The 27,182-nt window shown below is 46.4% G+C and overlaps 1 protein-coding gene across 1 annotated transcript in view; it reads left to right on the forward strand.

Annotated features, from left to right (window-relative positions):
- The window catches only part of XKR6 (XK related 6), a 175,333-nt gene extending 149,853 nt beyond the window's left edge, over positions 1-25,480 (forward strand). Inside the window, exons 2-3 of the mRNA XM_066547614.1 lie at positions 5,011-5,207; positions 24,067-25,480. Of these exons, the coding sequence (XP_066403711.1) occupies positions 5,011-5,207; positions 24,067-25,031 (1,162 nt within the window). The 3' untranslated portion in view covers positions 25,032-25,480. The remainder of the gene's footprint in view (positions 1-5,010; positions 5,208-24,066) is intronic.
- Positions 25,481-27,182: the final 1,702 nt, after the last annotated feature.

The following is a 27,182-nucleotide window of genomic DNA, read 5'->3' on the forward strand; positions in this document are numbered from 1 at the left end:
CCCTCCTCCCCTCAGCCAGCCCATTGCCAGAGGCATCCTCCTACATTTCCTGGTGACACTGGGAGCCACCTCAGCAAATCCAACCTTGCCAAGGTCCAGGCACGGCCCTGCAATAGCTCACCCTGCAAAATTATCAACACAGCCCCTGGAAATTTTGGCCAGGGCCAGCTAGATGGATGTAGCCACGCAGAGTTGAGCCTTGCCAGCTGGCCAGGGGCTGCTTCATTTCATGATACAAAACCAGAGCCTCCAGAATCCATCCCCTGTCATCCCCATGGAGCAGCTTTTTCCACAGAGATCAGGGTGGGTTGTGTTTTTACAACAGGAACATCTCCTCTTCTCCCTCCTGGTGGGCTCCTGAAGCTCTTTCCAAAGGTTATTTGACCACATTTGGTGGATTTGGCTCCTTAAAAAGGCACTTTGGAGCAGGGACAGCAGTGACTTTGACCCCAGCAGTTCATGTGCTGCTGTGACATGTGTAGTAAATAAGGGTGAGGGTAATTATACCAACAGGAATTCTGGGAGCCCTGCCAGGAGGGAGGGGACAGCCAATCCTTTGTGCACTAAAAAAAAAATAAAAAAAATTCAAAAACATCACCCCAATCCCCCTCCCAACCACAAATTAGTTCTATTTCTTGAAGCTGTGATGAGACTTAGAACTAAAAATACACACAAATACACACACTCATATAAAAATAGCCAGCATTCAAAAAAAGAAAAAAAAAAGCCCAAAGTTGGGCTCCTGTATCCAAAATTAAGCTCTTAAATAAATAAATTAGCCTGATTTTCAAAAGCACGGAGCAGTGAATGGTTTTCACTGACATAAGAGGAAGCATCATGTTGCTGAAGATTGAAGATCAGGCCTGAATATGGATTTTAAAGTCTAATTATAGAAGCCTGTTTGCCACCAGCTTGACCGGGAACAATGAATTTCAGGTGAAATGACATTGATTTTTTTTTCCTTAATTCTTGTTAAGTTGTCTACACTTAACCAATGTTAGGAAAGGTTTGAAAGACCCTCAAAAAGTAAATAAAATAAAAAAAAAAGGAAACGGAGGAACTGGAATAAAACAGTTTACACCAGTTCTGTACATTGGTGTTTGGAAATAGAGTTAAGAATTATCAATGTTGGAGCTGGGTGAAATTTTATGTTGATTAATTAAGTAGAAATTAAGTAGGTATTTATTACATGCTGAAAGCCCACAAGGGGGAAGTATGACTTTATTATTTTTATCACAATCCACTGGCATCAAGAAGGAATGGGATCTCAGTCATTCCTTTCCTCTCTTTGCCAGATTTGGGTCTGAAGGATGCTGAAGACAGAGCACCATATTTTTTTCATGGATCGAAGAGAAAGAAAAATGAAGTTAATTTACCTTTAGCTGCAAATGGTGCTCAGAGCTGCTTTGCTCACACTGCCCAACATTTGCCAAGGGGTTCCTGAGGTCACAGTCCCATGGGATAGGGACAGATTTGTCCTTTGGGGTCAGGTTGGGCAGGGCTGGGATTTATGCTGTGAAGGAATTATGTCCACTCTGGATGGAGGAGCATCAGCTGGTAGGGCTCTGCTCCTCTCATGTGGTGTTTAGAGGCAGGGGACAGCACTAAAAGATCTGGAGTTTGATGCCAAAAATCTTTGAGAGCATCTTTTTGGTGCTCTCTGGCTCAGTTTCCCCATCCATGGAAGAGGCACAGTGCAGGTGACCTTTGCCAAAGGCTGTGGGCTCAGCACTCAGGGAGAACTTGGTGTTTGTGCCACTGCCACTGATGGAGACAGGATCAGGACACTGTGTCAATCCCATGAATTTGAATATTTTTCCATGCATTCTGCCTCCATGGGTTGGTGTCATGTCCTCTTTCTGTGGCCAGTAAGAAAAATCTGTGCTTAAACTGTGCATGGTGGTGAATCCCTAGAGATTCACCCTAACCCCAGAGATCCAGGAGAAATCATTGCAGGACATTGTGTCCCTTCTGATAATTTCCTCCTAATCTTTTTGAGTGGCCCAGTGTCATTGTTGCAGCTTGGTTCAGCCAACCTGGAGGGCTGGGAAAAGGAAAGATGGTCTTAAAAATAACCCAAAATTTGAGCTGTTTGGAACAGCAGTGTGGAAGAGTAGAGTTGTAGGAAATAGGAACTGTGGGAAGGCACTGAAATATTTTTTTTCTGGAGAAAAGGAGGTTCAGGGGGGACCTTCTTGCCCTCTTGACAGGAGGGGGCAGCTGGGGGGGTCAGACTCTGGTCCCAGGGAATAATGGACAGGATGAGAGGAAACAGCCTCAAGCTGCACCACAGAAGGTTCAGGTTGGACATCAGGAAGAATTCCTTCAGGGAAAGGGTTATCAAGCATTGGAAGTGGCTGGTCAGGGAGAGTCCTTAGCTCTGGAGGCACTTAAAAGCCATGTGGATGTGGCACTTGGGGACACAGGTTAGCGGTGGCCTTGGCAGTACTAGGGAAATGATTGAACTCTATGATCTTATGGGTATTTTCAAACCTTAATAATGCTATGATTCTATGGAACTGTGATTTTTTAAAAATTTTTTTTAATCTGGAGAAATGAAAGGTTTACATGGCAACTATGTGCAAACAGGTAAAAGACTGCTGCAGGGTGAAAGCCAACAAATTCTTCTTGTCTGTGGCTGAGGTGATGAGAAATGAGTGGCTTAACCTTCTGAAAAGGAGTTTAGGTTTTGTGTACCAGCAGGAATGGGAGCTTCTGGGGAGGGGGAGACCATCCAGGACTACAGGACAGGTTTGGTGGAATTTGGCAGAGGTGATGGTGCCTTCGCCAATGGGCAGAACCTTAAGGGCACCATCACTTGGTTTTTGCTGTCCCTGTGTCACTGAGAGTACAAAAACCATTGCATTCTCCTTTTCTCTGCTTTCTCCTTGAGCCACTACACTCTCCCTGACTTTGCCTTTCCAGCTAAACTGCATTTATTTAATTCCTGGCTGAAGGGAAGGCAGGATGCCTGTGTCATGCTGCAGCTCCTGGGGTTGGGGTCTTTCCATGGAAATACCAAGTGCAGGTGGTGAATTTGGACATGTTGGCAGAGCAGGTGCCCCACGGCCATCTCCGTCCCCTCGGGGTCTGCTGTGGATGTCACACCAGTGTCACCAGTGTCGTGTGACCGGCGCAGCATTTTCTCGAGTGTTGAGCCCCATCTGGTGGCTTTCCTGCGTCATTTTTTTGGTGTCCTTGCAGTCCCTCTTTTCGGGATTTTTTTCGCCTCCCGTGCCGGTCAGGAAGGACAAGATGCTGGATGAAGGACAGGGTTCGCAGAGCTGCCTCTGTTTCTCTCCCAGCTCCCTGTTCCTGGGTGTGATTCGGAGATCCGGAGGCTCTCCAGGCTCACGTCCTTCCCTCCTGCTCTCCCTGGCTGTGCAGTCTCGCCCGAGTGGCAGGGGATGATCTAATCGTTTTGGCCAAACCCCAAAGCTTGCGCCGGGAGCCCCTCCCAGAGCCTCCAGAAGGCGTTTCATCCCTCTGCCGTGCTGGCAGCCGAGCTGGGACAGATGAACAGTCCCGGGAGGGGACATTTCCGACGACTGACTGGCTCAGATGAGCGGCTTTAGGGTCGGCATTAGGTGAGATGGTCCCCATCCCAAACGAGGTTACAGCCACTGCTCTGGATGAGAAGGAAGAAGACACAATGTTGGATTGTCAATCCCTAGAAGTGTCCAAGGACGGGGCTTGGAGCAACTTAGGATAGTGGAAGGTGTCCCTTCCCATGGCAGGGTGTTGGAACAAGATGATTTTTAAGGTCCCTTCCAACCCAAACCATTCTGGGATTCTGTGATATCAACAGGTATTAGAAAGGACTCTGTTAAGGGTTTTTTCTTAAATGCCATGAGTCCTGAGACAGAGGCAGTGGTAGAGCTGTGCCTGTCCATGCACGAGACACCTCCTTGTACTCCAAAATTGCCCAAGGTCTCAAAGCTGACCAGTGACAAACTGTGGCCTTTCACATCTGTGGGTCACACACATATGAAGGTGGTGTTTCATTGCTCCACCTATGATGAAACAGGGTCAAATCACAGAATCACAGAATATCCTGAGCTGGAAGAGACCCACAAGGATTGTCAGATTCCAGTTCCTGGACAACTTCAAGAATCCCACAATGAGCCTGAGAGAGTGGTGCAAACACTTCTTGAGCTCTGTGGGGTCTGTGAGAGAAGCTCCTTACCAGAGTGCTGAGGGGGTTTAGATGGTCTGTCAAGCCACTTCCAAGTATTAGGACCAGTATTTTTCATGTAGGTTTTCTTCTTGTGATGAAAATTAGGTGAAGGGGTTGTTTTCTTGTGTTTCAAAAGTATTTCCTACTCCCAGGCTTCACGTTTGGGTAGTACCAGATAAAGTTTTCCCACCCTTGCACTTCATGCACTTCATTATATGGTCTTGTTCTCAGGGTGGCATCCAGTTTAAGGCTGGTCTTGATGATCTTGGATCTGTAACGTTAATGATTAGTCAAATTCTAAAAGTTCTCCTCAGATCTGACAGGAGGGAGCATGTGGTATTTGCTGAGTCCCCAGGATGAAGGAGGAATTGATAAATCTGACTCCATGTTCTTACAAGGCTAATTTATTATTTTATGATATTATGTTATATTATATTTAAAAATACTGTACTAAAACTATAATAAAGTATCGAGAAAGGATACAGACAGAAGGCTTAACAAAATACTAATGAAAACTCGCGACTGCTTCCAGAGTCCCAACACAGTTGGACAGTGATTGGTCATTAAGTAAAAACAATTCACATATAGGATAAAAAATCTCCAAACCACATTCAAACACAGGAGAAGAAAATGAGATAATATTATTTTTCTTTTCCTCTGAGGCTTCTCAGCTTCCCAGGAGAAAATCCCGGGCAAGGGGATTTTTCAGAAAATATGACAGTGACAGGAGCGGAAGAACTGTGCAAACCCCAATATCTCCCCAGAACCCCACAAACAGATTCTGCTGCAACTCCAGCATCTCACCCCCACCTTTCCCCTCCTGTTCCCTGCAGGTATATCCGAACAATGTACCTGGGGATCCAGAGCCAGAGGAGGAAGGAACACCAGCGGCGTTTCTACTGGGCTATGATGTACGAATATGCAGACGTGAACATGCTGCGCCTCCTGGAAACGTTCCTCGAGAGCGCCCCTCAACTGGTGCTACAGCTCTGCATAATGATCCAAAAGAACCGTGCAGAAACATTACCATGTAAGTGGCCCCCCTCTTCCCCACCTTTCCAGCCTCTCCCCTCTGCTCCCAGCGCCTAGCAGCTGATGGATGTGCTGCTCACTTCCCGCCCTGGCTGGGGGCTGCCGCTTTGGGACAAATCTCTGCTGAGTTCGCTGGGTAAAATTTCTGCTCGTTCCTCTGAGGAGGAAAAAAAAAAAAAGTCAGTGTCAAGGAAAAGATGGGATTCAGCTCTTCCACGGCCAGTCCAGGCGGAAGGAATGATGGTGGTGTCAGAGGGAGGCAAGCAGGCTCTGCTGCTGTGGCACCACTTGTTTGTCGCTTGGCACTAGGCAAATGCAACCATTCCCTGCCTCAGTTTCCCTCCTTATATAAGCAGGGTGATAAAACTGGCCAGATTTGAGTTTGTGTTGTGAGGATAAATGGTTCAATGCCTATGCAATGCTCTGATGGTGTTAAGTGTAAAAAAATGGGGGGTTTCAACAGCTAAATGCTGTAGGGCCTTTTCTGATGAGTGCCCAGGAGTTAAGGTCTTATCATTGGTACCATGGTTCTCACCAAGCCCAGGAAAAGAGAAGGGGAAGGCAGTGGAGGGGATTGTGTAGGGACAAGGATGTTGTGGAGGTTTAGTTGGAAAAGCAATTAAATGATGAGACGAGGCTTGGAAGCCTCCATAGGGAATATTTTGCCAATTCTGGTTCCTGCCACAGTGTCCACCACTGTGATGAGCTGAACATGGGGCATCTGTCCCAGCTGAGAGGGACATGGCCCTGTCCCAGCCCTGGCATGAGTGGCTCTCCCAGCCCATGGCCATGCTGGCAGCCTGGGGGTGACCAGCCTGAGGTACAACCATCCTTTCCAAGGACCAACAGTGGAGCTGCTTGCTTATTCAGCCCCTGTTCAGTTTGTGCACCACGGGTGACACTCAGCTTCCCAAAGACAGCCTGGTTGGGGCCTGTCATTTCTGGGGAGATTTTGGAGCTGAGGTGGGAACTGAAATTGGAATTTCCTTTGGGGTTAAATTTTGCTGGTTTTGCCAAGGTCACCACTATCTACAGCATCAAGGAAGGCCAGCCACTCTCCCTTTCCCCTGTATTGCCAGCATGTCCATCACAGTTGTTTATAGAAGCTTCCCTCCTCCTATTTATGCAGTCTTTTCTTGAAACCTCTCATCACGAGCTCTCCAGGCCTCCAAAGTGCTGACATGATGAATATGCCTTTCTACAACTCCTGCTAGAATGCCTCACATTTGCCAGCCCCCTTTTTCCTGCTGCTCCCAATGTTATTAACCCGACTGAAAATGCAGAAATCACAGCCCAGGAGGTTTGCCAGGGCATTCTGCAGATTGCTGGGCTCGCCGCAGAAAGCGCCGGGTGAAGTTTGTTGGCCTCCGTTGTGCCGCGAGTCAGACAACGTGGGAGAATAATCCCTCTGGGCTTTCAAATCCGCGGCTCTTCCACTTTGCCACTTCCAGGCACGGCTGCCTAATCCACTGAACGAGCTGCATCATTTTTTTTTTCCAGCATCCCCCTCCCCTCCCTTCCTGGGCTTTGCAGTTCCTCCGCTCCTCCAGCGCGCCGAGCCGGCTGCGCTCTCTCTTCCAAGGCAGCGCTCTCTTCCAAGGCAGCGCACGTCCCCGCCTGCCTCCCCGAGCCCTGGAGGGCTCTTTGCTCGCCACGCTCCAGCAGCCGAGCTCACCAGGTCCCCAGTGCATCCTCTCCCTGCCTCCCTCCCCGCCCGTGCCAGGGATGCGGGCGCTGATGGATGAGAGCAGCGGAGCTTGCTCAGCGCTCCTTGACTCCTCCGGTGCAAGGTTTCCTAGAGCTCCTCCATGCCCGTTCAGTGCTTCTCTCTTCCACCTCCTCCTCCTCCTTCTCCTTCTTATTCTCCTTCTCCTCCTCGTGGCTGGTCCATAATTATATAAAAGCAAATTAAATGCTGAGAGGAGCCGTTGTGAAAGGGAGCATCAAAGACTTTCACTTCCAGCAGGCGAAAAGCAAAGGGAGACGGATGCTGTTAGGAAGGCAGTGTGTTTAAAAATCAAATCGAGTCTCTCCTGGCTCATCAAGTCTGTGGGAGCATGGCTTGTCACAGGAAGGGGCCAGTTCTGCCTTTAAACAGGGACAACATCAGCTGCATCCCTGAGGAATGAAAAAACAGCCCAGGGAAGGGCTTAAAAGCCCAGGTACAGCCCCTGCTGATGTGTCCAGACTCCAGCTGCTTCCATACATCCCCCACAGACTCCTGTGGATTCATCTAGTGCCAGACAAGGTCAGTTCACCATTTCCTGTGGCATACATCCCTCTTCCAAGCCCCAGCCCTCCCTGCTCTTTGGATTGTAATGCCAAACCCAGGCTTCACTTCTCCCCAGACAACTTCTCTTTAAGGAGCTTTAGAAAGGGAGTCATTGGAATGGCTATCAGCAGGTTTTGTTGTTCTTCTAAGTCCTGGCTGAAGAGAGCTGTTGAGGAAAGAAGACTGAACACATTGGGGGTCTTTACTCACATCCAGAGCATCTCCTCCAAAGCATTTCTGCCACACAGCATGGTGGTAGAAAGGGCTGATCTTGGAAGGATGAGTAGGAAGTGATACAAGCAGGATAATGCTTAATTTCCTGGGTTTCAATCTGTTGGGTGGGTGAAAGAAAGAAAGAAAAACCTCATCCTGCCTTGCAAGAACTATTTGCCCATGAGAGGTACCTGTGTGAGAGGGTTGGGTGGGACCTGTGTCTGTTGTTCCTTCAGCACTCAAAGAATGGAGGAGTTTCACCCAAAAGTGAGAATGTCCAGCAGCAGAAGTGCTGGAGCTGGAATTTGAGGTCAAGACCCAGCCTCAGTAAAGCTTGGGACAAGACTCAAGCTGGGATTTCATGAGAGTCAGGATTCATTCCTTCATCATATCCCCAGCACAAGGCAGAGCAGATCCCAGCTTAGCTGCCCTTGTCTGAGGAACAACAGAAAAGAGCAAAGAGAGAAAAGAGGTGAGAACTCTGTGAGCTCCATCAGGTGAGCAGTGGAAGGTGAATGTTGAGAGCCTGAGCTGGAATTCTTTGGTTGATGGAGCAAATGGAACATCAACTGCTGAATATCCATGTGGAAGGAGCTGGTGTTGGTAGGCAGCCTCTGTGGAGGATTTATCTGCTACTGCCACAGCTGGGTGGGCCCAAAACAGAGTCAAGAGAAGGTGAGGGAATAAGGATGGATCCAACACATGGAACAGCTCATGCCCAAAGCAGCTGAAGGAGGTGGGATGAGATGCTCAACCAGCAGCAGCCCCTTTCTCCAGGGAATCTGATGCATTTATACCTATCACTGGGGTCAGGCTGAAGGAGGGGAAGGGGATGCTGGAGATGATGCAGCATTGTCCCTCAGTCATCCTAACTGTGTCTGAGGTTTAGGAGAAGATAAAAGGGTGTCCATCTCTCAGACTCCTGGGGAACAATGGCCAGAGGACTTCCCATGATTTAAATCACCTATTTGCAGGGAAAAACATAGCATTAACAACAGAAAAAGCTCAGCAACCCAGATCCTCATTCCATAATCACTCCCAGCAGATAATCCACCTCAGTCCTTGCAGAACAAACCATCCTTAACCCCTTCACCCCACAGAGGTGCTGCTTCCTCCATGCCAAGTGGGAAGGAGCAGATCAAACCAGCTTAAAGGAGACACCCAACCTCTAGGCAGACAGGGAGGTGAGAGGGATTCCAGGTTTTCTGGCATAAATCTCCTCTTAAAGAGGTTTGCTTCCACTTAATTTTTTTTTATTTTTTTTACGTGGCTTCTTTAAAGCTTAATGAGATTTAGCTGAAGCACCAATGTCCTTCCACTCATGTCACGAGTTCTTTACACAAAGATTTCTGCCTGTATGAGGCTGCAGTTTTCAGCACAGGGTCTTTCCCTCCAAAAAAAGCCACATCTCTCCACAGATGCTGTGTCCATCTCCTCTATAACCCTACAGTTCATCTGGGAGAGATTAGCATCATAAGCCTTCCTTCTGCATAGTCCTGCTGGAGTCTCTGGGAATTTGGGAGGTGTTTGCACTCTCCACAGCCCTCAAAAGTAGGCTGAAGCTGCTCATGTATTTAAGAGAAAGCAACATTAACTTAGGGGTTTGGGGGGACGTTTTATTTAAGCAGAGTGATACAAATTAGGCATTAAAATGGATTTCAGACATCTCAGTTACAGATGTGTGCTGGCTGCAGAGCTGTCTTGGTGGAGTTTGCAAGTCATCTGGTTCCTCCCAAAGTGAAGTCCTATTTTTTTAATCATGTTCTCCCTCATCTGTGCCATGTCTGGGGACTGTCTATAATCATTTATGATTCCTTTTTGCAGGAGCAAACTAAAGATAATTTTTCCCTGTCACTTACTTTAGAAGACTCATCTGGTCAACTGAGTTAGAAAGGGACCTTCAGCCTGTAGGTGTTCAAAAATGTGAGTTTCAAGTGACATCAACACTGGCCTGAACATAACTGAGGAGACTAAAATCCACAGGGCTCCAGTGAAAGTGAAAAAAAGGCTCATGAGATTTGAAATTTCATCCTTTTCACCACTTGAAGGAGCACTCAAAGTTAGTGTAAGACCCTTCATGCTGGCCTGGGCCAAACAGGTGTGCCCAACAATGTTCAAACAGGAATCAAACCCCCAAACCCAATCTCTGTGACCTCACAACACAAAATTGTCCCCATTTATGAAGAGTCCCATAACCTCATAAATAAACCAGGGTCTGTTCTACACAGGCACCAGATCCCGTGGGGATCAGTGCAAAATTCAATATGGCATCTGCAGATTCTGTGGGGGAAAGTCCTATTTCTGCAAAGCAGAAATCCTCTTCCTGACTGGTGCATTTTTCCTGAGATACACCAAGAAAACTTCACTGTACAACTAAAGAAGTCTTTGCCTTATAAAGTCCTCAGTAACAGGAGATGTAGTGGGGACAAGATCTACCAGAGCCACAAGCTGAGCTTTGGCTCAGGTTCTGGGACAGATCATGAGGAAAAAGATGCTACAACTTTGCCCAAAGGCAGATTTTCTTTTTTCCTTTTTTCTCATGTCATTCCTTGGGGATTAAAAGAAGGGGGAGACGTCTCCATCACCCAGGCCTGGTTTCCTGTGACAGAAGAAGCACAAGGAGAAAAGCAGTTGCTCATTGCCATGTGGGAAAGGGATGTGCTTGCTGGGCCTGGAGGACCTGGGATGATCTGCCCTGAAAATTTGTCCTGACTCCACCACAGTTTCCCTTTAAATGTTCACCAGCAGCCCAAGGAGGCCCAGATAGCTCTGAACTCATAAGCAGCTCGCCTGGGAGGCCACTCATATGACTCCAGTGCTCTGCCAGACTGGGGCATATGGCTCTGTTCCTGCTTTCCCCTCCTTCCCACCAAAGCCGGATGACAGGGAGCAATTTGGTGCCCTGCTGGAAAGGAGCCTCTGGTGCCTGGCCAATTCCCAGCAGCATCAAAAAGCCATCTCCACAGTTGGCAGTGGCACTGAGGACGCCTTGCTCTGGCATGCTGAGAGCAGGCCAAGCCTGAGGCACACTGGCATGGGACAGCTTGTCCCATCATCAGCCGTATTGTCCCAGTGCCGTGGGATCCAGGAGCCTTCAGAGCCAGGGACAGCTATTTTTTCTTTGGAGCCAGCCCAAAGAGAGATGTCATCCCTTCACCCATCCCCACCTGCAGCTTCTCTGTCCACCACCTTGCCATGTCTCTGGCTCTTATTTTTGGAGTGCTGATAAAACCCCGTCTGTTCCGTACCACGTGTCGCCGTCACACACAGGACACGGCACAGCCAGGAAAGATGAGTCACCATTCACGGGACAGAGCTGGCAGGGGGCCAGTGCTGCCAATTTTAGGCTTTGTCAGACTGTGGTAATCACTGGGAAGGGGTTACATCATCAGAGCACTACAACAGCATTAGCTCATGCTGTTCCCGGGAGCTGGGGGCCAGCCAGAAACCAAGGCATGGAGAGAAGTTTGGGTTCTTGTCAAGCAGATTCCAGGCAGGAAATTCAGACTTTTTTGGGTGACTCCATGCTGCAGGCTTTCTGGGAGATTTGGGATAAGAGCATAGAAAAAACAGCTGTTGGTAAGTGAAATACAATTCTTTTTAGCTTCAGGTTGCTCTAGTGCGGGATTCTTGTCAGGCATCTAGGAGAGCGCGGATGAACAGGGAGCACATAGGCTCTGGGATGTGCAGGAAAACGTGGAAAAGATGCCACACAGGTTCTGGGATGTGCAAAAAAACATGAGAAAGATGCCCTGGTGGGCAGGGACTACTCTGTGCTTCTACCCCTGATGGAGGTGGAGCAATTCAGGTTGATGCAACTCAAAATCGTTAAGTTTTGAAGGAAAGAATTGTCTCACTTCAGAAACTATTAATTGTTTTTTAATTATTAGCTTGGGGTGACAGTTCTGAGTCTGGGAAAAATTACTGAGTCAATAGAAATCTCCTGAAATTCCTTTTGTCCCAACTGGCATTTGACCAACCTCATGCTCTCAATGCCCTCAGAACATCCACGTCTTCACAGAGAGGGTCACTGAGGGGGGACAGCCACCAGGCACAGGAGCCCCTGTCTGATGTATATCAAGGTCCCAAAAATGTTTGCAAAAGACAAAGAAACCCAGGAGATAAGCCAGGATAAGCATGACTTAATGTGTGAAGGACACGGGCACAGACAGCTCCTACCATCCCAGGCTGCCCCAAGCCCCATCCAGCCTGGCCTTGGACACTTCCAGGGACCCAGGGGCATCCAAAACTTCTCTGGACCACCTGTGCCAGGGCCTCCCCACTCTCACAACAAGGATTCCTTCCCAATATCCAACCCAAACCTTCTCTCTTTCCATCTGAAGCCATTGCCCCTTGTCCTGTCACTCCAGGCCCTTGGAGAACTTGGACACAACACAAGTTTGTGACCTGCTACCTGTCACATAGGTCTTTGCAGAGTGTAAAAAATGTGGGAGGCAGAGGGAGAAAGAGTTTCCTGCTGTTATCCTTGGAAATCAGTGTCCCTGGTGCCTTCAGTACCCCACTGCGAGACAGCACCAGCTGCACCACATCTGTTTTTGCCTCTTTGTCACTCCCCCTCACAGGAACGCCCTGCCAGACTTGCCTCATGGATGTCAGCCCTGTGTACCCTCCAGGAATGTTGAGAGGCTCCTTCTGTTCCAGAGACCAGTCCCCTCAGCTTGGATTATGCTGAGGCATTTCCACCAAAGGCCCGCTACACAACATCAGAGGTTTATAAACCACAAGGTTACAAAGTGTGCACTGCTGACACATCTCTGGATGGATCCCTCTTTCTTTGGCCACTGAGTGTGATCCAAATTGGGTCCCTTCCTCTTTCCCATCGGGCCAAAATCATTCCCAGAGCTGGGATGAAGTTATTTCCCTAATTGCCTGCAGGTATGCTGCATCCAGGCCCAGCCGCCTACCAGAGGAGGTTTGCAGGATCCCTGTTTGGTGCTGTCACAGACCCTTGGGAGCATTGCCTTGATGTTGTCTCATCTCCAAGGCACAGCCTGTGGGAGCTGTTTTCAGCAGGAAGTTCCCTCACGAAACCCTGGCAGGAGATGTTGCTTTCCCAATCCTGGACAAGTCTGTTGGGTTTCATCCCTGCTGATAAACCAAAACACATCAGAACATGAGCACAGCCACCAGATCTTGTTCATCCTCTGCTTCAATTATCAGCCCTTGGCACATTTTTAGCTCCTGGCAGCCAACACCAACCCAAACAATTCCCATGCTTGGCTCAGGTGATGGCAAGAACAATTCCCACCAAGCACTCTGGCTGCCCTGTTTTGAAGGCTGGGACAGAACTTAGCAGTCAACAGAATTAGGCTTGGCTTAGTTGCTGATTTCTGGGTGCAGGGTCCAAAGCTTCCCCAGATCTGTGCTAAGGAAAAAGGGATCCTCGTGGTTGCTCTCCAAAGCAGACAGTGGAACTCCTTGGGCTTTCCTATCCAGCACTGAGGTGCTGCTCCCCTCTTTTTTAGACTATTTTAGCCCCCACTTGTAGGATTACAGCATCCTTTCAACTTGTGGTAGGCAGTTTTTCATCTTTCCCAATGTCTGCAGTCCTCATCTGAATTAAAACAGAAATAAAAAAAAGAAAAAAAGGAGTGACAGGCTAGGGGTGCTGTAACAGATGTCAGATTGCAATGTTGAAATGCACATATATTGTACATGTTTGTGGGGTCCTGCTGTTGCACGCCAACCATCCCTACTCATAGAAATGGTTCGGAAAAAATTTTATGCTAAATGTGTTGTTTTTTTTAGCAAAACAGTTTGTTTGGCGTTTTTTTTCACCATTTCAGCGCATGCCAGTGGTTCCTTTAGGTGTGTTTCTCTTCTGAAGGGTTCCTAACAGTAGAGTTCAAATATAATTAGGTCTGAAAAATCTCAGTGTAGGAGGCTCCTTCTGATATTTTCAGGATTCAGACTGGAAGCAGCTCTGCTGGATTTGGTACACTTGAAAAATCTTAACAAACAATTGGCCACTAGAAGTTGTAACTAAAGTGCCCTTCACAAACAAGCAGCTGTTGAATGTGAAATGTGATTTTTTCCTCTAAGAATAACCCCTTTTGGATTTTGCCATCTTATTCTTTCCAGTTGAAGTACCCATGTTTGTGGTGGGGTTTTTGTACCTGTTGCTCTAGAAAGACAATTTTAATTAGCAAAGGGACAAAAACTATGTTCTCAACAAGAAATAGCAACGGAAGTTTCTAGAGATGGTTGTGCTCCTGTCAGGTTGAGCCGGGTTTGTGTGACTCCCCTGCCTTCTAACACTCCCTACAAAGAGGGATTTTGCTCTGTTTGCACAGAGTTAAATCCTGTCCTTGCTGGAGGTGTTGTCAGAGCATCCTGGTGGGGCATTTCCAGTGAAACCTCTTGGGGTCTCTCGAGGAGCTTCACATCTTCTCGTCTGCGGCTGTTCACTTTTAGGGGCTCAGGTGGGGTTCTTCTTCAGTGTCATTCTGAGACAGCACTTAAAGGCTTCAGATTAACATGGATTTAACTCAAAAGTCTTTATAATTACAGTGATGGCTGTGCAGAGGGCATCTCGGCCTGAAAAGAGTGGCAATCCATGCAGCTTTTGACAAAAATAGACACGAAGAGCAGTTCTCATGCTCTATTTCCAAACAAGCTAATCTGTGCCCGGGAAATCCTGGCTGCTGCTTTCCCAGCACATTTCTAATGCAGAATTAACCCAGGTGATTGGTGCCTGGAGGGATTTAGACCAAGCTCAGGACAGACCATCTCTCCTTTGTGTCTGTGGCTCATTAGAAGACAGGGATGCGCGTGGTTGTTGGTTCTGAGTGTCTCTATCAGCTGCAGTGCCATCCCTGCCCACCTGAGATTCAGGGATTTGTGGGATTCATGATCTCTGGAGGATGCACTGGGAACTTGGGCATGGTGGGAAGATCCTTGAGAGATTTTGGCACTTGGGTCCTTGCTGCAATGTGCGTTACTGGTCCTCATCAACACAAATTTATGTGACAGCAGCAGCTCTTCTAATTGGAAACGCCATCCGTGCAGCCCCACACTGACACTGAGAACACCATCAGCAGGATTAATAAGAATTCTGATTCCAAAAATCACAAAGGAAAGAACTGTTCTTCATTAACACCCTCAAAGGAGCATCTGATGATGTGGGGGTTCTTTCAGTGAGAAAAAAAATCTGCTTTTGCTGAAAGGAAAACAGTAAATCGTTTCCATTTCATTTTCTTAACATTTAGGGGAAGGTTCAAAATGGAATAACCATTTTGAACTAAACAGTGTTGTATTATAAATACTTTTATATCATTTATGCCACACCAACAGGAACTCCAAAAGTAAGACTGTGTGTGTCTCTCTGTCCCCTGATTGCCTCCAGCTTCTTTAGGACTGAGCCAAATCACCAAACTCACTCCAAATTCCTGAATGGATTTCTTAGACATATGCCATGCATTTTTCCCCCTAAAAAGTGAGTTTGTGTGTTGTCATTTCTTTGAATTCTACCATTAGAGTCCCATCAGAGTCTCTGGTGGCTGGGTGGAGCTGTTGCAGAAGAGGCTGGATTTGTCTCTAGCATTGGACTCACACTGATATTTTCCTCAGGCATAATTTTGGGAGCATAGCTGACACCAGATTCCTGGAAGGATTACCCTGTCCAGCTACAATAACATTTTTCTGGCAGAAAGCTGACCCCACATCTGTATTACACTTTACCTAAGCTCTACCTGCCATGCCTGGGCTCCCCAGAGCTGTCCCGACACAGCAGCCACCTGGACTAATTTACTCTGCCCAGCCTGGAAAATCTGATAATATGAGAAACTTTATCTCCAGGCATTGAGGAGTTGAGCCAAAGGTCTTCCACGTTATTTTTAACATGATGAAAAGGATTATATGACCATGGTTGTGATAAACAGAGGACTGCGATCAGATTTTCTCTATACCTGTAACACAAACAGTGTTGGAGCCCAAGCACTGGCACTCAGGTGTTTGTCCTAAATTGGTCTCTGGTAGAGTTTTGCCTGCCAGCCCTTTCCCAAAGCTTTCCCAGGCATGAGAAAACAAATTCACATGGTCCAGGAACCATTCCCATTGGGCAGATTGGACACAACTCCTGAGGGATTTTAACAAGATGGGTGGGCATGGCAGATTCTGCCAGCTGAGCTCAGGGTCTACAAATAATCCTGTTTCTCATTCGGGGTTCAGATACCACCACCAGGTTCACTTCCCGTGGGTCCTTCTCCTCTGTGCTGGTTTTTATGAGCCAGTGTGTGTGAAAATTTACCACACAGGATCAAAGGCCCCAGTTAGCCAAGTGAGTTGAGGCTTGTTTGTGGACCTCTGCTTATACAGGGACTGAGATTTGCCCCAGTTGCTGCCAGAAATGTTCCAGATCTGGAACAGGTGTCAGCAGCTTCTTTCCCTACATAAATAGGCAAAACCTGGGATACTTGCAATCAGCATACTGGGAAAGGGGCAGGGCTGTCATGGAAAGCAAAAAGTGAATTTTCATGCTGATGAGGGCTGTGTACACCAGGCCTGTTGGAGACCAGCCTTCTTCTCAGTGATGTAACAGAAGGATGTTGTCTTTCTCCTATCCCTTGAGGATGTTGGTAACTCTGTCTGGCTGTTCTAGGATGTTCTCTGGCTGACCATGGCACCTTTCTCACATCAGGAGGGTGTTGGGGGTTTGTTTTTCCTGCTTGGTCTTCAGTGGTGTAAATTCATTGTGTTGTGTCACTTGAATATGCCCAGATCATGTTGGGTCTGTCAGCTTCTGCTCTGCAGGAGCCACTGTGGGCTGTTCTGCTCATCCTGGAGCCAGGAATTTCTGGAATTTTCATCCTGGAGCACAGGTTTCAGCAATCCTCCTTTCTCCTCTCTTCCCCTCACTGAGACTCAGTGTTCCCCCATAAGCTCTTGTGGGGAGCTGCTGGATGTCAAACCTCTGTTACCTACTATTCATCTTACCATGTCCTTCTTTGGTTATTTCAGTTTGACCCCCATCCCTGGAAGTGTTCAGGGCCAGGTTGAGCCACCTGGGAGAGTGAAAGGTGTCTGTACCCATGGCAGGGGGTTGGAATGAGATGAGCTTTAAGGACCCTTCCCTCTCAAACCATTCCATGATTCACCAGGAAGAGTCAATGGAGAGACAGAGGCATTTCCAGACAGCTCATCCCATGTCTCAGACAGCAGTCCTGGGGTGAAATAAACACTGAGGCACGTGATGGACAGGGCATCTTCATCCAGAGGGTTTTAGAACAGTGGGAAAGCTTTGCCAATCCTGATGTGGTGGGCCATCATTTTGAACAGGAGACTGACACTTCACTGAGGTTATTCAAGGACAATCCCAAACAGAGGGTGGATTATCCCATCTCTGCTTGGCCTGGGGTGCTCGTGCCTCCCACAGCAGGATCAGTCTCTGGCTTGCATCCAGGAGAAGATCCAAGACTGGATGGCTGCAGGGTTGGAGCTGCTTTGGAGTGCCCGAGTTCACAGAGAACACGAATAGGAGGAGACATGACAGAAGCAGCTGAGATAATGAGAGCCCAGATCAGATGAGTGTGGCTGGTCACCCCTTCCTGCAGCAGGGAAAAGGGGCACTGGGGACAGCTGAGAGGCAGCAGGATGAAAGGGCAGGAAAGCAAGGCCTTTGGAAACACAATCCCTGGTGACCCCGTGGATGCTTCCTCAAGGCAGTGCTGAGGCGTGGGCTGGGGGAGGAACTAAGGAGGGATTCAGCTTTTCTGGGGTCACCAAGGACATCTTAATTTAGCAAAAGGAAAAGGGTTTAGGAAGCAGAATTTCAGGACATGAGCCAGACTTTAACTGTTGAGGGGCAGGAGGGCAATTCTCCATGTGAGTGAGCTTTTGTGGAGTTGCCTTGGCATGGATTTTCTCACAGAGAAAGGTTTGGGAATGTGGATGTACCTCTGGTGTAATGTGGAAGAGTTCTCCTTGTGACAGCTTGGACATGGGCTATCCTGTACAGAAAATCTATCTGTAGCTATAGAGGCTACAGACTATCTACAGGCTATCCTGTACAGAAACTCAGCACAAGCCTTGTGAGGGATTCCAGTGGGATTTGGTGGTAGGAGACTTTCTTGTTATCCAGACGTACTTGGAAATCTGTCCCTGAAAGGAGTTACCTTTGTTTCCTGCCTTTCCCAGTCATCAGCAGTTTTCTGTTTCTCATGGAAAGGTGATGCTGTGTCCAGGTGAGCTGGATGCTGGAGAATGGGATGTGATACCCCTTGGAAGAAGGTCCCAGAGGATCTCCCTAGGAAGGGAGCAGGTTCCTAGGATGTGAAACTCACCCCTCACCTGATGAAACCAAAATATTTTCTGTGAGAAAAGAGCAAAGGGCAGGACACTGGTGTGATATCTCTTCCCAGTCTCCCCAGTGTAAAGATCTGGATTTTCATCCCTGGTAATTCCAGCTCTTAGTAGAGCACAGAGGTGTCACATAAATGGGAGGAGGCCATTCCTGGGTCAGACTTTTGCATCATGTTCACAATAGGTAGAATAGTTCCCATCTGCCATACTGGACTGGTGGCACACTGGAGGAACTCTTTAAGGAAGTGTCCTGAAATCCAGTGAGGAAACTGAAAGACAAAATAGTCTGTGCAGACCTTTATTATTTATATAATAACAATGTTCCATATTTTTTCCATGTTTAAAGAGACAAATAAAGAGGGAAAATAAAGGGGAAAAGACAAAAGTCATTCCCTCCTCGGATGGGAAAGAATTAAGAAAGATCAAGCATCAAAATCCATCAGGAAACAATGAAAATCAGACCTGGGGTCTGATTCTGACCCCTTTTACTCTGACACAAACAAATTAAATCAGACTAAAAAATGAGGGAGAGTGACTTTCAGGCCCTGTTGTTACAAAAGCAGGATCTGCCTTGATCTCTTTTGTGTATAAATGCATTTTCACTCTGTGCGCATCAAAATGAAAGCCTGCTCCTCGTCTCCTACAGAGCTTCAGGGAGGAACGTGCCACCCAAAGGGGAAAACAGGATAACAGGGTTCACAGCACAGGGGCCTAAGCAGCCAGGGAGGGATGGGGATGAACTGAAATGTGGCACTTGGCATTAAGCAAGAGCTGCCTCTGCACAGGGGCTGAGGGAAGGTTTCGTGTCATGCTCAATATTTGCCATCCCGCTCACCCGGGAGAAATGTTGGTATCTTCCCATTTTGTTTTAGTGGAGTCTTAAGGAGAATTAATGTCAAAAAAGAAATAGAGCACTGTTCAGGCATCATTTTCAACGTTAAAGGGGCAGGCACCACAGGAAATACTCAGGGAATGTGCTACAGCAGCTGCATCCAAATTATGGGCAGCCAACGACCTGCAGCTGGATTTGTGATGAAAACTGTACCTACCCCTAGTGAGTAAGGCCAAAATAGGTGTATTGTTCATTTTAAATATTCATTTGTGTGTGTGTGTGTGTGATTTTTTTCCATTAGAGTGGTTGTAAAACCCTGCATAGCAGGAATATGCCAGATAGGCAGGGATGGTTTTCCCTGCACTGTTTTTGTTCCCAGGCTTTAAAAGCAGCAATGGCAATTTCAGGGGAATCATTGCTTTGATTCTTTCATGTGGATGGGGTTTTTTTCCCAAAGAGCCTTTTTACAAATCTGAGATGACATTTTCTTTTTCTGGACTATGGGTAGGAACCAGGGGAGAAAAACTAAACCAGGATGAAATTCAGGGAGTTCCTGTGAGCCTCTGCAGTGTCCCTTGAACTCAGAGTGATTCAGGCTCTTCTCCTCTGGTATCAGATCAGTGTCTACATTGTACTCAAGTCCACTCAGGTTTTCATGATCCAAAGCAACAGCTCTTGTTTCTCAGAGAATCTATTACTTGGCCTGACATTCTCAGAAATTTAACTTTTATACACCTGCCTTATTTCCCACTGCTTTCTCATCTCTCTGCACCATTTCCTGTTGCACAGCCTCTGTGCCACATGTGTTTATCATTGAAGAGGGATCATGAGCTCCCCTGAGAAAGGCAGAATTTTTTTGAGTCTCAGCTGGTGTCATTTGAAATGGCCTGAGTGCCTTCCTTCACCCTAGCTCCCAGTTCAGAAATGTTCTTGTCCTCTGCATGCAAGTTTGTCACATCTGCCAGCTCCACATGGTGGTCTGGAATAATCTAAAGCATCTCAAACGTTGCTGGATTCCCACCTGTGATGGTTGCACTAAGCTTTGATCCTCTTTGAGCAAACAGACATCATTTAACCAAGGACACCCTGGGGTGAGTCTCTACAGCAGGAGCTGAATCCTGTCTGAAATGTCTTGTCAAGCTCACTGTGATGTGAAGGAGAACTGCTCCCTGCTTTAGCTTGGATTTTATATGAAATCTTGGGTAAATCCTTCAAATCTTGGTGTTTCATCTGTCAAATGGGACATTATAGAGCTCTGCCTCCTCACGCTGAATGTAGGTGAGCAGATGTCTCACTCCCAGGACTTCAGGGTTCATCCCTAAAGGAATCTGGGGGATTATTTCTTGTGCTGTGTCATTCAAGACACAGGGACTTGACTCCTTGATGGTGCTGACTTTGGCCTGTGTGTCACTCATGGCTTCCTAGCGCAGAGAGGTTTGAAGAGAATCCCAGTCTGTGCCAGTCTGACTCGTTGTTGGCAGGTGGAATACAGATCCCAGCGCTGCAGCCACAAGGTTTCCAGCCCCACAGGAGCTCGAGAATGCCTGCAGAGATGTGGTTGTGCATGGTGGGGATGTTCCACTTCCAAGGCTGGGAACAGAGTGGGAAGAGTGGGAGTGAGCTTTTTTCAAAGTGATTTCAGTGTTTACCCAACCTCATCCCTTTGATAAACAAACATTGGAAGGGAGTTGAAACCTACTCATGCTCCACCAAGGTGCATCAGTTACCACGTGCAAGAGTCAGAATCAAAATAAAAAATGACTGCTCATGTGATCCAACTTTTCAGGACTGTTTGTTTTAGTTATAATTGAAGAGATCTCTAAAGTTGCTTAGAAATAAGGTCTGGAGAAGTTGAGAGGAAAAACAGGGACAGTTCATCCCACAGTCTGTGAGAATTGTAAATTGTGTGAAAATGTCACAGGCTAGAAGTCACAGGGAAAATTTGGAATGGGAAGCTTGTGGTCAAGATGAGAAAAGTGCTGTGTCATTTAGGTCGGTATGAAAGAGCTAGGGAATAGTTTCTGTGGCAGTAAGTACAAGTGATGTAAAAGTCTTTACATTACTCGATAGTTCCTACTGACATCCACCTACAGATCTCCCCCCTCACACGCAGGTCCAGATCCTGCTCATCACCAGGGTGCCAAAATTCACATTCAACACAAGGCTTGTGAACTTTTAAACAACAGCAAAGATATGTCAAACTGCCCAAAGATCCTTCATTGCCTCCCTCAGATCTCGGTGCAGATGAAGAGACAATGAGCTGTTCTGTACGGGGGGGCTCATCCCGCCTGACTGCTGGTGCTCGCACGTCCCCTGGCAAGGGATGGAGTCAGACACCTTGGGAGCATGAGTCAACCCCTCCCTGTCCCACACACGGATGTCAGGACAGGCTGAATCACTTTCTGGGGGTGTCTGCCTCTCTCTGCTGGCTGGAGGAGACGTTCAGATGACTGTCAGCAGCCCCGGTACCGTGCGAGTGACTCAACGCACGCACTCTGAGCAATTTACAGCAAGGGCTGTGATTAGTGGAGGGTTCTGCCCTGAAAATATTAGGTAAAGCCTTTATGTGCAAACTGGGGGATTGTTTTGGGTGTATTTTGTTCCTCTCTCTTTTCTGGAATAAGTGAGCCCAATAGAAACATTTTTAATCCAGGCTGACACATCTGTCTCCTGTGAGTTGGTGTTGCTTGAGTTTCCCTGTACAGGTACAGCTAATGCTGTACAAGTTTCTAGTAAAACAGCACTAAAATAAGGCAATAAGTGACATATTTTTTTCTCTGCTTATCATGGAAAGTTTTTAAACTGAATAGACAAGAAGTAATGCAACAAACAGTACTTATACACATAACAAAACTTTGTGGCATGACTCATCCTTCCAAAACTGTTAATAAAGTCTACCAATAATGTAACTCATCTTGTAGGTGAAAAATGAATCTAATCTACATCTGCTTGAGTATGAGGCTGTTCATATTTAGGAGTTTTCATCCATTATGGGGAGAAACTGAGGGAGCTGGGCCTGTTCAGTCTGGAGAAGACTGAGAGTGGATCTCAATAATCCATATAAATACCTCCAAGGGGTGTCAGAGGATGGTGCCAGACTCTTTGCAGAGGTGCCCAGTGACAGGATGAGGAGCAGTGGCCATAAAATAACCCACAAGAAGTTCCACCTCAACATCAGAAAGAACTTCTTTATGCTGAGGGTGGCAGAGCACTGAACAGCTGCCCAGGGAGAGCATGGAGTTCCCTCTCTGGAGACATTCCAAACCCACCTGGATGTGTTCCTGTGCCACCTGCTCCAGGTGATCCTACCTTGGCAGAGTGATTGGATGACCTCCAGGGCTTCCTTCCAACTTCAACTATTCTGTGAGTCTGTGGCTGGAATCCCCAAGTCCTATGTGCAAGTGTTTCTTAGTGAGGACTTAGAACTCGCGGGAAATAGTGATTTTCTTAAAGTTCCCCTCTTGGATAAGGCCAGTGCTCTCACTGCTTTGCTGTTTGCTGTTTTTTAAAGTTCAGTCTGAAATTCAAATGTCCATTTGACCCCAAAGACAAGGGATTCAGAGGGAAACCTGAGAGCTGATAAAAAGGTGTAGTTTTGGTGGACTTTGCAGGCTGTGAGAATTCCAACGAGGGAAGAGTTGGAGTCTGCCATCCTTCCTGGCCTTCTTCTCCATCATCTCTCCTCCAGACACAAATAGATTGGAAGGAGAGAAATCTAACCCTGATACATGGTGGGGTGGGCTCCTCAAAACCAAGATAAATTCTACAGAGTGAGGTCTGAGGAGTCAGTGGACCTTATTTGCATTCCCATGGAAGCCAAGCCCCTGTGAGCAGAGAGAAGAGGAAACAGGAGATGAAGAAATTTAAGTTTTTCAGTCATTTTACCTTTTTAACTCAGGGCAGCTGCAACAAGATGTTCCTTGGATTTTCTTAAAGAAGTAAAAGCCAAGTAAGATCTGGATTTATCACCCAGTTACACATCAGAGATGAAGGGGCATTTCTCATTGTTTTGCTTGGAACCATTAGCAGTTTTTCCTTTGGACTTTAAAGGTTATGCTCCCAGATAAATCTTTGGCTAAGGCCCCATCCAACCATAGCTACCAAATTACTGAGCTTCCCAAATATGAATTTTGGTCCATCATCTGTTTCCTCACCTGCAGAACAGTTGTCCAGTGAGCAGCAGTGTGGGCAAAGGAATAAGATGCCAGCAGCTCTTTCTTTTCCCAGGAATCTCTCAGTTAATTTTTATTGTGATGCTTTGCTCCACAAGTTATTCAATCTACCCTTGTGATAATCAATGGAATTATATTTTTAAAAGCCTCTCAAGTGTGGTGGGGCCACTATTTTATCTTCTGGAGGAAATAAATTGTGGAAGTGTTGGGATGGAGAATAAGACCAGGTCCCTTTGGAATATCATGGGGTGTTTTGCCCCATGTTAGGGTGCAGCAGGATGTGTTGGGAGCTGAAGGTGACCCCAGTGCAGGTTGTGCTCTCCCTGACATGACTGTGACTTGGATTTGTGCTCCAGAAAGGAGACCAGACTGGAGAAGAGCTACATCCAGTAGAGGTCTTGGGTCCATTCCAGAAACAAGGCAGGGATTTGCTGGAGAGATCAGATCCTTTGTTTTGGTACTCTTTCAAGGGTATTGATGAGTCTTGATGCTCCCTGGATTTATCTGCATGGGACAAAAACCTCGTTTTTCTGAAAGGCAAATGCAAATGGAGATTCCTGAGTAAGGCAGAATCAATAGGAATGTTGCTTAAATTAAACTATTTTAGAATTAAAAAAATCCAAGCAGTTGCAGGGAATACAGGTGTCCTGCTCTTGCCGTGGTGCATTCCAAGAGAGATTCTGCTCTCCAAGAAAGTAACTTCCACACTTGGGCTTCAGCATTTAGATGGGATCTGGATTTCAAACTCTCAAATGTGGATCCAGTCAGGATGAGCACAGAGGCTGTTCCCTGCTGGAACTGCTAGGGTGGGGTGCCCAATCCAGTGGCTCAGGAAGATAAGGACAAGGAGTCAGAGAACTCCTGAATACCGTTTCCAATTCCCACACTGATATCTCTGTATTTCTCTCCTCCAGACTGTAAGGACAACCTGACGTGAGTTGAACCTTCAGGCTCCAGAGCCTGCCCCAGATGCAATAATTTAGTGAGCAGATGATGTTTTCCACCAAAGCTCCTGTCTAACTCAGTGGATCTGTGTGTCTTCCGGCAGGTGTGTCCTCTGTGGCCTCCCTGATGTCCCTGGCTTGGGTGCTAGCCTCCTATCACAAGCTTCTTCGGGACTCTAGGGACGACAAGAAGAGTATGAGCTACAGAGGGGCCCTCATCCATCTCTTCTGGCGCCTCTTCACCATCTCATCCCGAGTTATTTCTTTTGCTCTCTTTGCTTCCATCTTCCAGCTCTACTTTGGGATCTTTGTAGTGGTCCATTGGTGTGCCATGGCTTTCTGGATCATCCATGGTGGGACAGATTTCTGCATGTCTAAGTGGGAGGAGATCCTCTTCAACATGGTGGTAGGGATTGTGTACATTTTCTGCTGGTTTAATGTCAAGGAAGGGCGGACTCGATACCGAATGTTTGCGTATTACACGGTGGTCCTGACGGAGAACGCTGCCTTGACGCTCCTTTGGTATTTTTACAGAGATCCTGACACCACTGACTCCTATGCCGTGCCAGCACTGTGTTGTGTCTTTCTTAGCTTTGCTGCTGGGATAGCTTTGATGCTGTTATATTATGGTGTGCTGCATCCCATGGGGCCAAGAGCTAAGATCTTTGCCAGCTCCTGTTGCGCCGAGCTGCTCTGGGGCATTCCTTTGCCCCCCGATGTTGAGCCCATGGCGCCCCAAACCCCTGGGTACCGGGGGGCCCAGGCTACGCCCACCAGAGCGGTCACGGAGCAACAGGAGGAACTCACAGCTGACACTTGCTTGCCCGTTTTCCAGGTGAGAGCAATGGTACCATCTACTCCATCTGGGCGACCCTACCCCCCCGAGGGGCCTCTCATTAAGATTGACATCCCAAGAAAAAGATATCCTGCCTGGGATGCTCATTTTGTAGACAGGAGGTTAAGAAGAACTATCAACATCCTCCAATATGTCACCCCCACAGCTGTAGGTATTAGGTATAGAGATGGACCTCTCTTATATGAGTTGCTACAATATGAATCTTCACTTTAAAGCTCCTTAAAGCAAAAGTAAAAGAGGGGACCTTATTTTTGTTTACGGTAAACACAGATCATGAAACAAACACAAACCTTCAGATAAGCTTTCTTTCTGGTTGCTGTATGTATAAAAAAAAAAGATATTCTCTATGTTTTGTAAGTAAAAACAAAAAGAAAAACTTTTCTTTTGTTTTTTACACACAAGAAACAGTATTTCAACTTCCACACCTAGGATTCACAGGTGGAGAAGGAGGCATCTCCACATCAGTTTTATACCGTACACCAAGTGTAGAACATTATTTATGGGATTGGTGCTGATTGAAAAATAAAAAAAAAACAAACAAACAAACCTACAACTGCCTTATGCCCTTAGGTGCTGAGTTTCATTAAGTACTGTCACCTTTCTCATGCAAAACTCTTTGATGATTATATGCCAGGAAAAAAAAAAAAAAAACAAAAGAAAAACCAACCATCCAACTGAAATGCAAACCTTAAAATTAAAAAAAAAAAAAATTAACAACAACAAAAAGAGAGAAATGTATGGAAAAAAAAAGTCCTGTTGCTCATATTGGATTTAGCAGAAAAAACCCCTCCAAATGTCTAAAGATAAGAAAGAAAAGATAAGAAAGCAAAGCCAAGACAACCCCAATGGAGCTTGATTTTTCCAACAGCTGAAAGACAAAATCAGGTCTGTAAGATAATTTGGGAAGGAATTTATAACACCATTGGGCCAAGCCTTGACCGAGTCGTGTTATAAAGGTGACCTCACCCTGGGACCGTTTTCCTTGTGGAAATGGACCCTGTACAAAGGTGGGATTGTACCAGATCAGAGTGAAAATACAGGATCTGATCTTGTTCCCAACAACTGCTCGTGCTAAAGCCCCACTGTCTCCAGTGGAGCAAATACCAACAGTCTGAGCCCAGAATAAGGCCTGCCACCTTGATTTCTGGAAAATGTGAAGTAATCAAAATTATAAACCAAAAAACATGATCTGAAAGTACATTCCCGCATCTCTAATAATTATTTCAGTAATAATAAAACTCAGCATGGTAGCAAAAAGCGAGTCAATTTAAAGGCACAATACTTGATCAGTGACTGGCAAAATAATTTGACCTACTGTATCATTTTAAGGCTGTGAAAGGCATACATGTATTATTTGTAATCTCGTGTAAGACCTGTCATGTCTCATTCAGTGCGAGCCTTAAAGTGATTGTAAAGCATCCTTTGTTCCATTTTGGGGATTTTTGGGTTTTGATTTTCTGTTTTGTTTCTGTTTTGTTTTTAAGGAAAACAAAACATGAAAAGTCGGGATTAAAAAAAAACACAAAAAAAACATAAAAAACAAACAACAACAAAACAACCAACAAAACTTCTTCAAACGGTAATAACCTGTAAAACTGACTCACGTCTTGAGATGAATTTGGTGCTTTGTTATTTCTGTTGATGTTGTTGTTGTGATTTAGCTGAGAAAAATTCTTCGACTCGGTTACGTGTGGGGAACTGCTGATAAAAACTGTCTCGTGTCACCCTCTACTGTAAGTACATGGCGAGAAACAACAACCAGAGGAAACCCAAGAGCGTAGCGAGAGCGCCGTGGTTTAGCTTAGCCTTCCACCGCCAGGAGATGCTGCCACCTCCGATGCTGGCAAAGCTGTGGGGTTGTCTTGACATTTCCAAATAACCCGCTCGGTGTCTGAACATTCTCATCTCTCTCGGATTCTGTTTCTGTGCTGGAATATCTTGTTGTTTTTTTTTTTTCTTTTTTGAGTTAAATCACCGGGTTTGCGTCTATCCGACACCCTTTTTCCGTTTTGAGAGTATTGCTCCTTTAAAGGAATATTCCCGTTTCAGGGCATCTTTTCAATCCCACCATCCCTCTACTTGGGAGGGGAAAAACAACAACAACAAAATGAGATATTTTTAAGTGAATGCTGTAGTATTTTCTGTGTGTAATTGCAATTTTTTATTCCAGAAATACTGTAACTGTCTAGGGTGCAAAACTCCCATGCTGACCTATTCTGAAGAGAAGATCAGCATGGAGGGATATTTTTTAATTAGGATTGTTATTTTTTTTTTCATTTCAGGAATCAGTTGGTTTTTTTAATTATGATAGTATTTAAAGAAACTAGTACCAATTTTATATAACAGTTTAAAGAAGCTGAATGC

This window comes from Molothrus aeneus, chromosome 3, assembly GCF_037042795.1.
Source record: "Molothrus aeneus isolate 106 chromosome 3, BPBGC_Maene_1.0, whole genome shotgun sequence".
Taxonomy (NCBI): Eukaryota; Metazoa; Chordata; class Aves; order Passeriformes; family Icteridae; genus Molothrus; species Molothrus aeneus.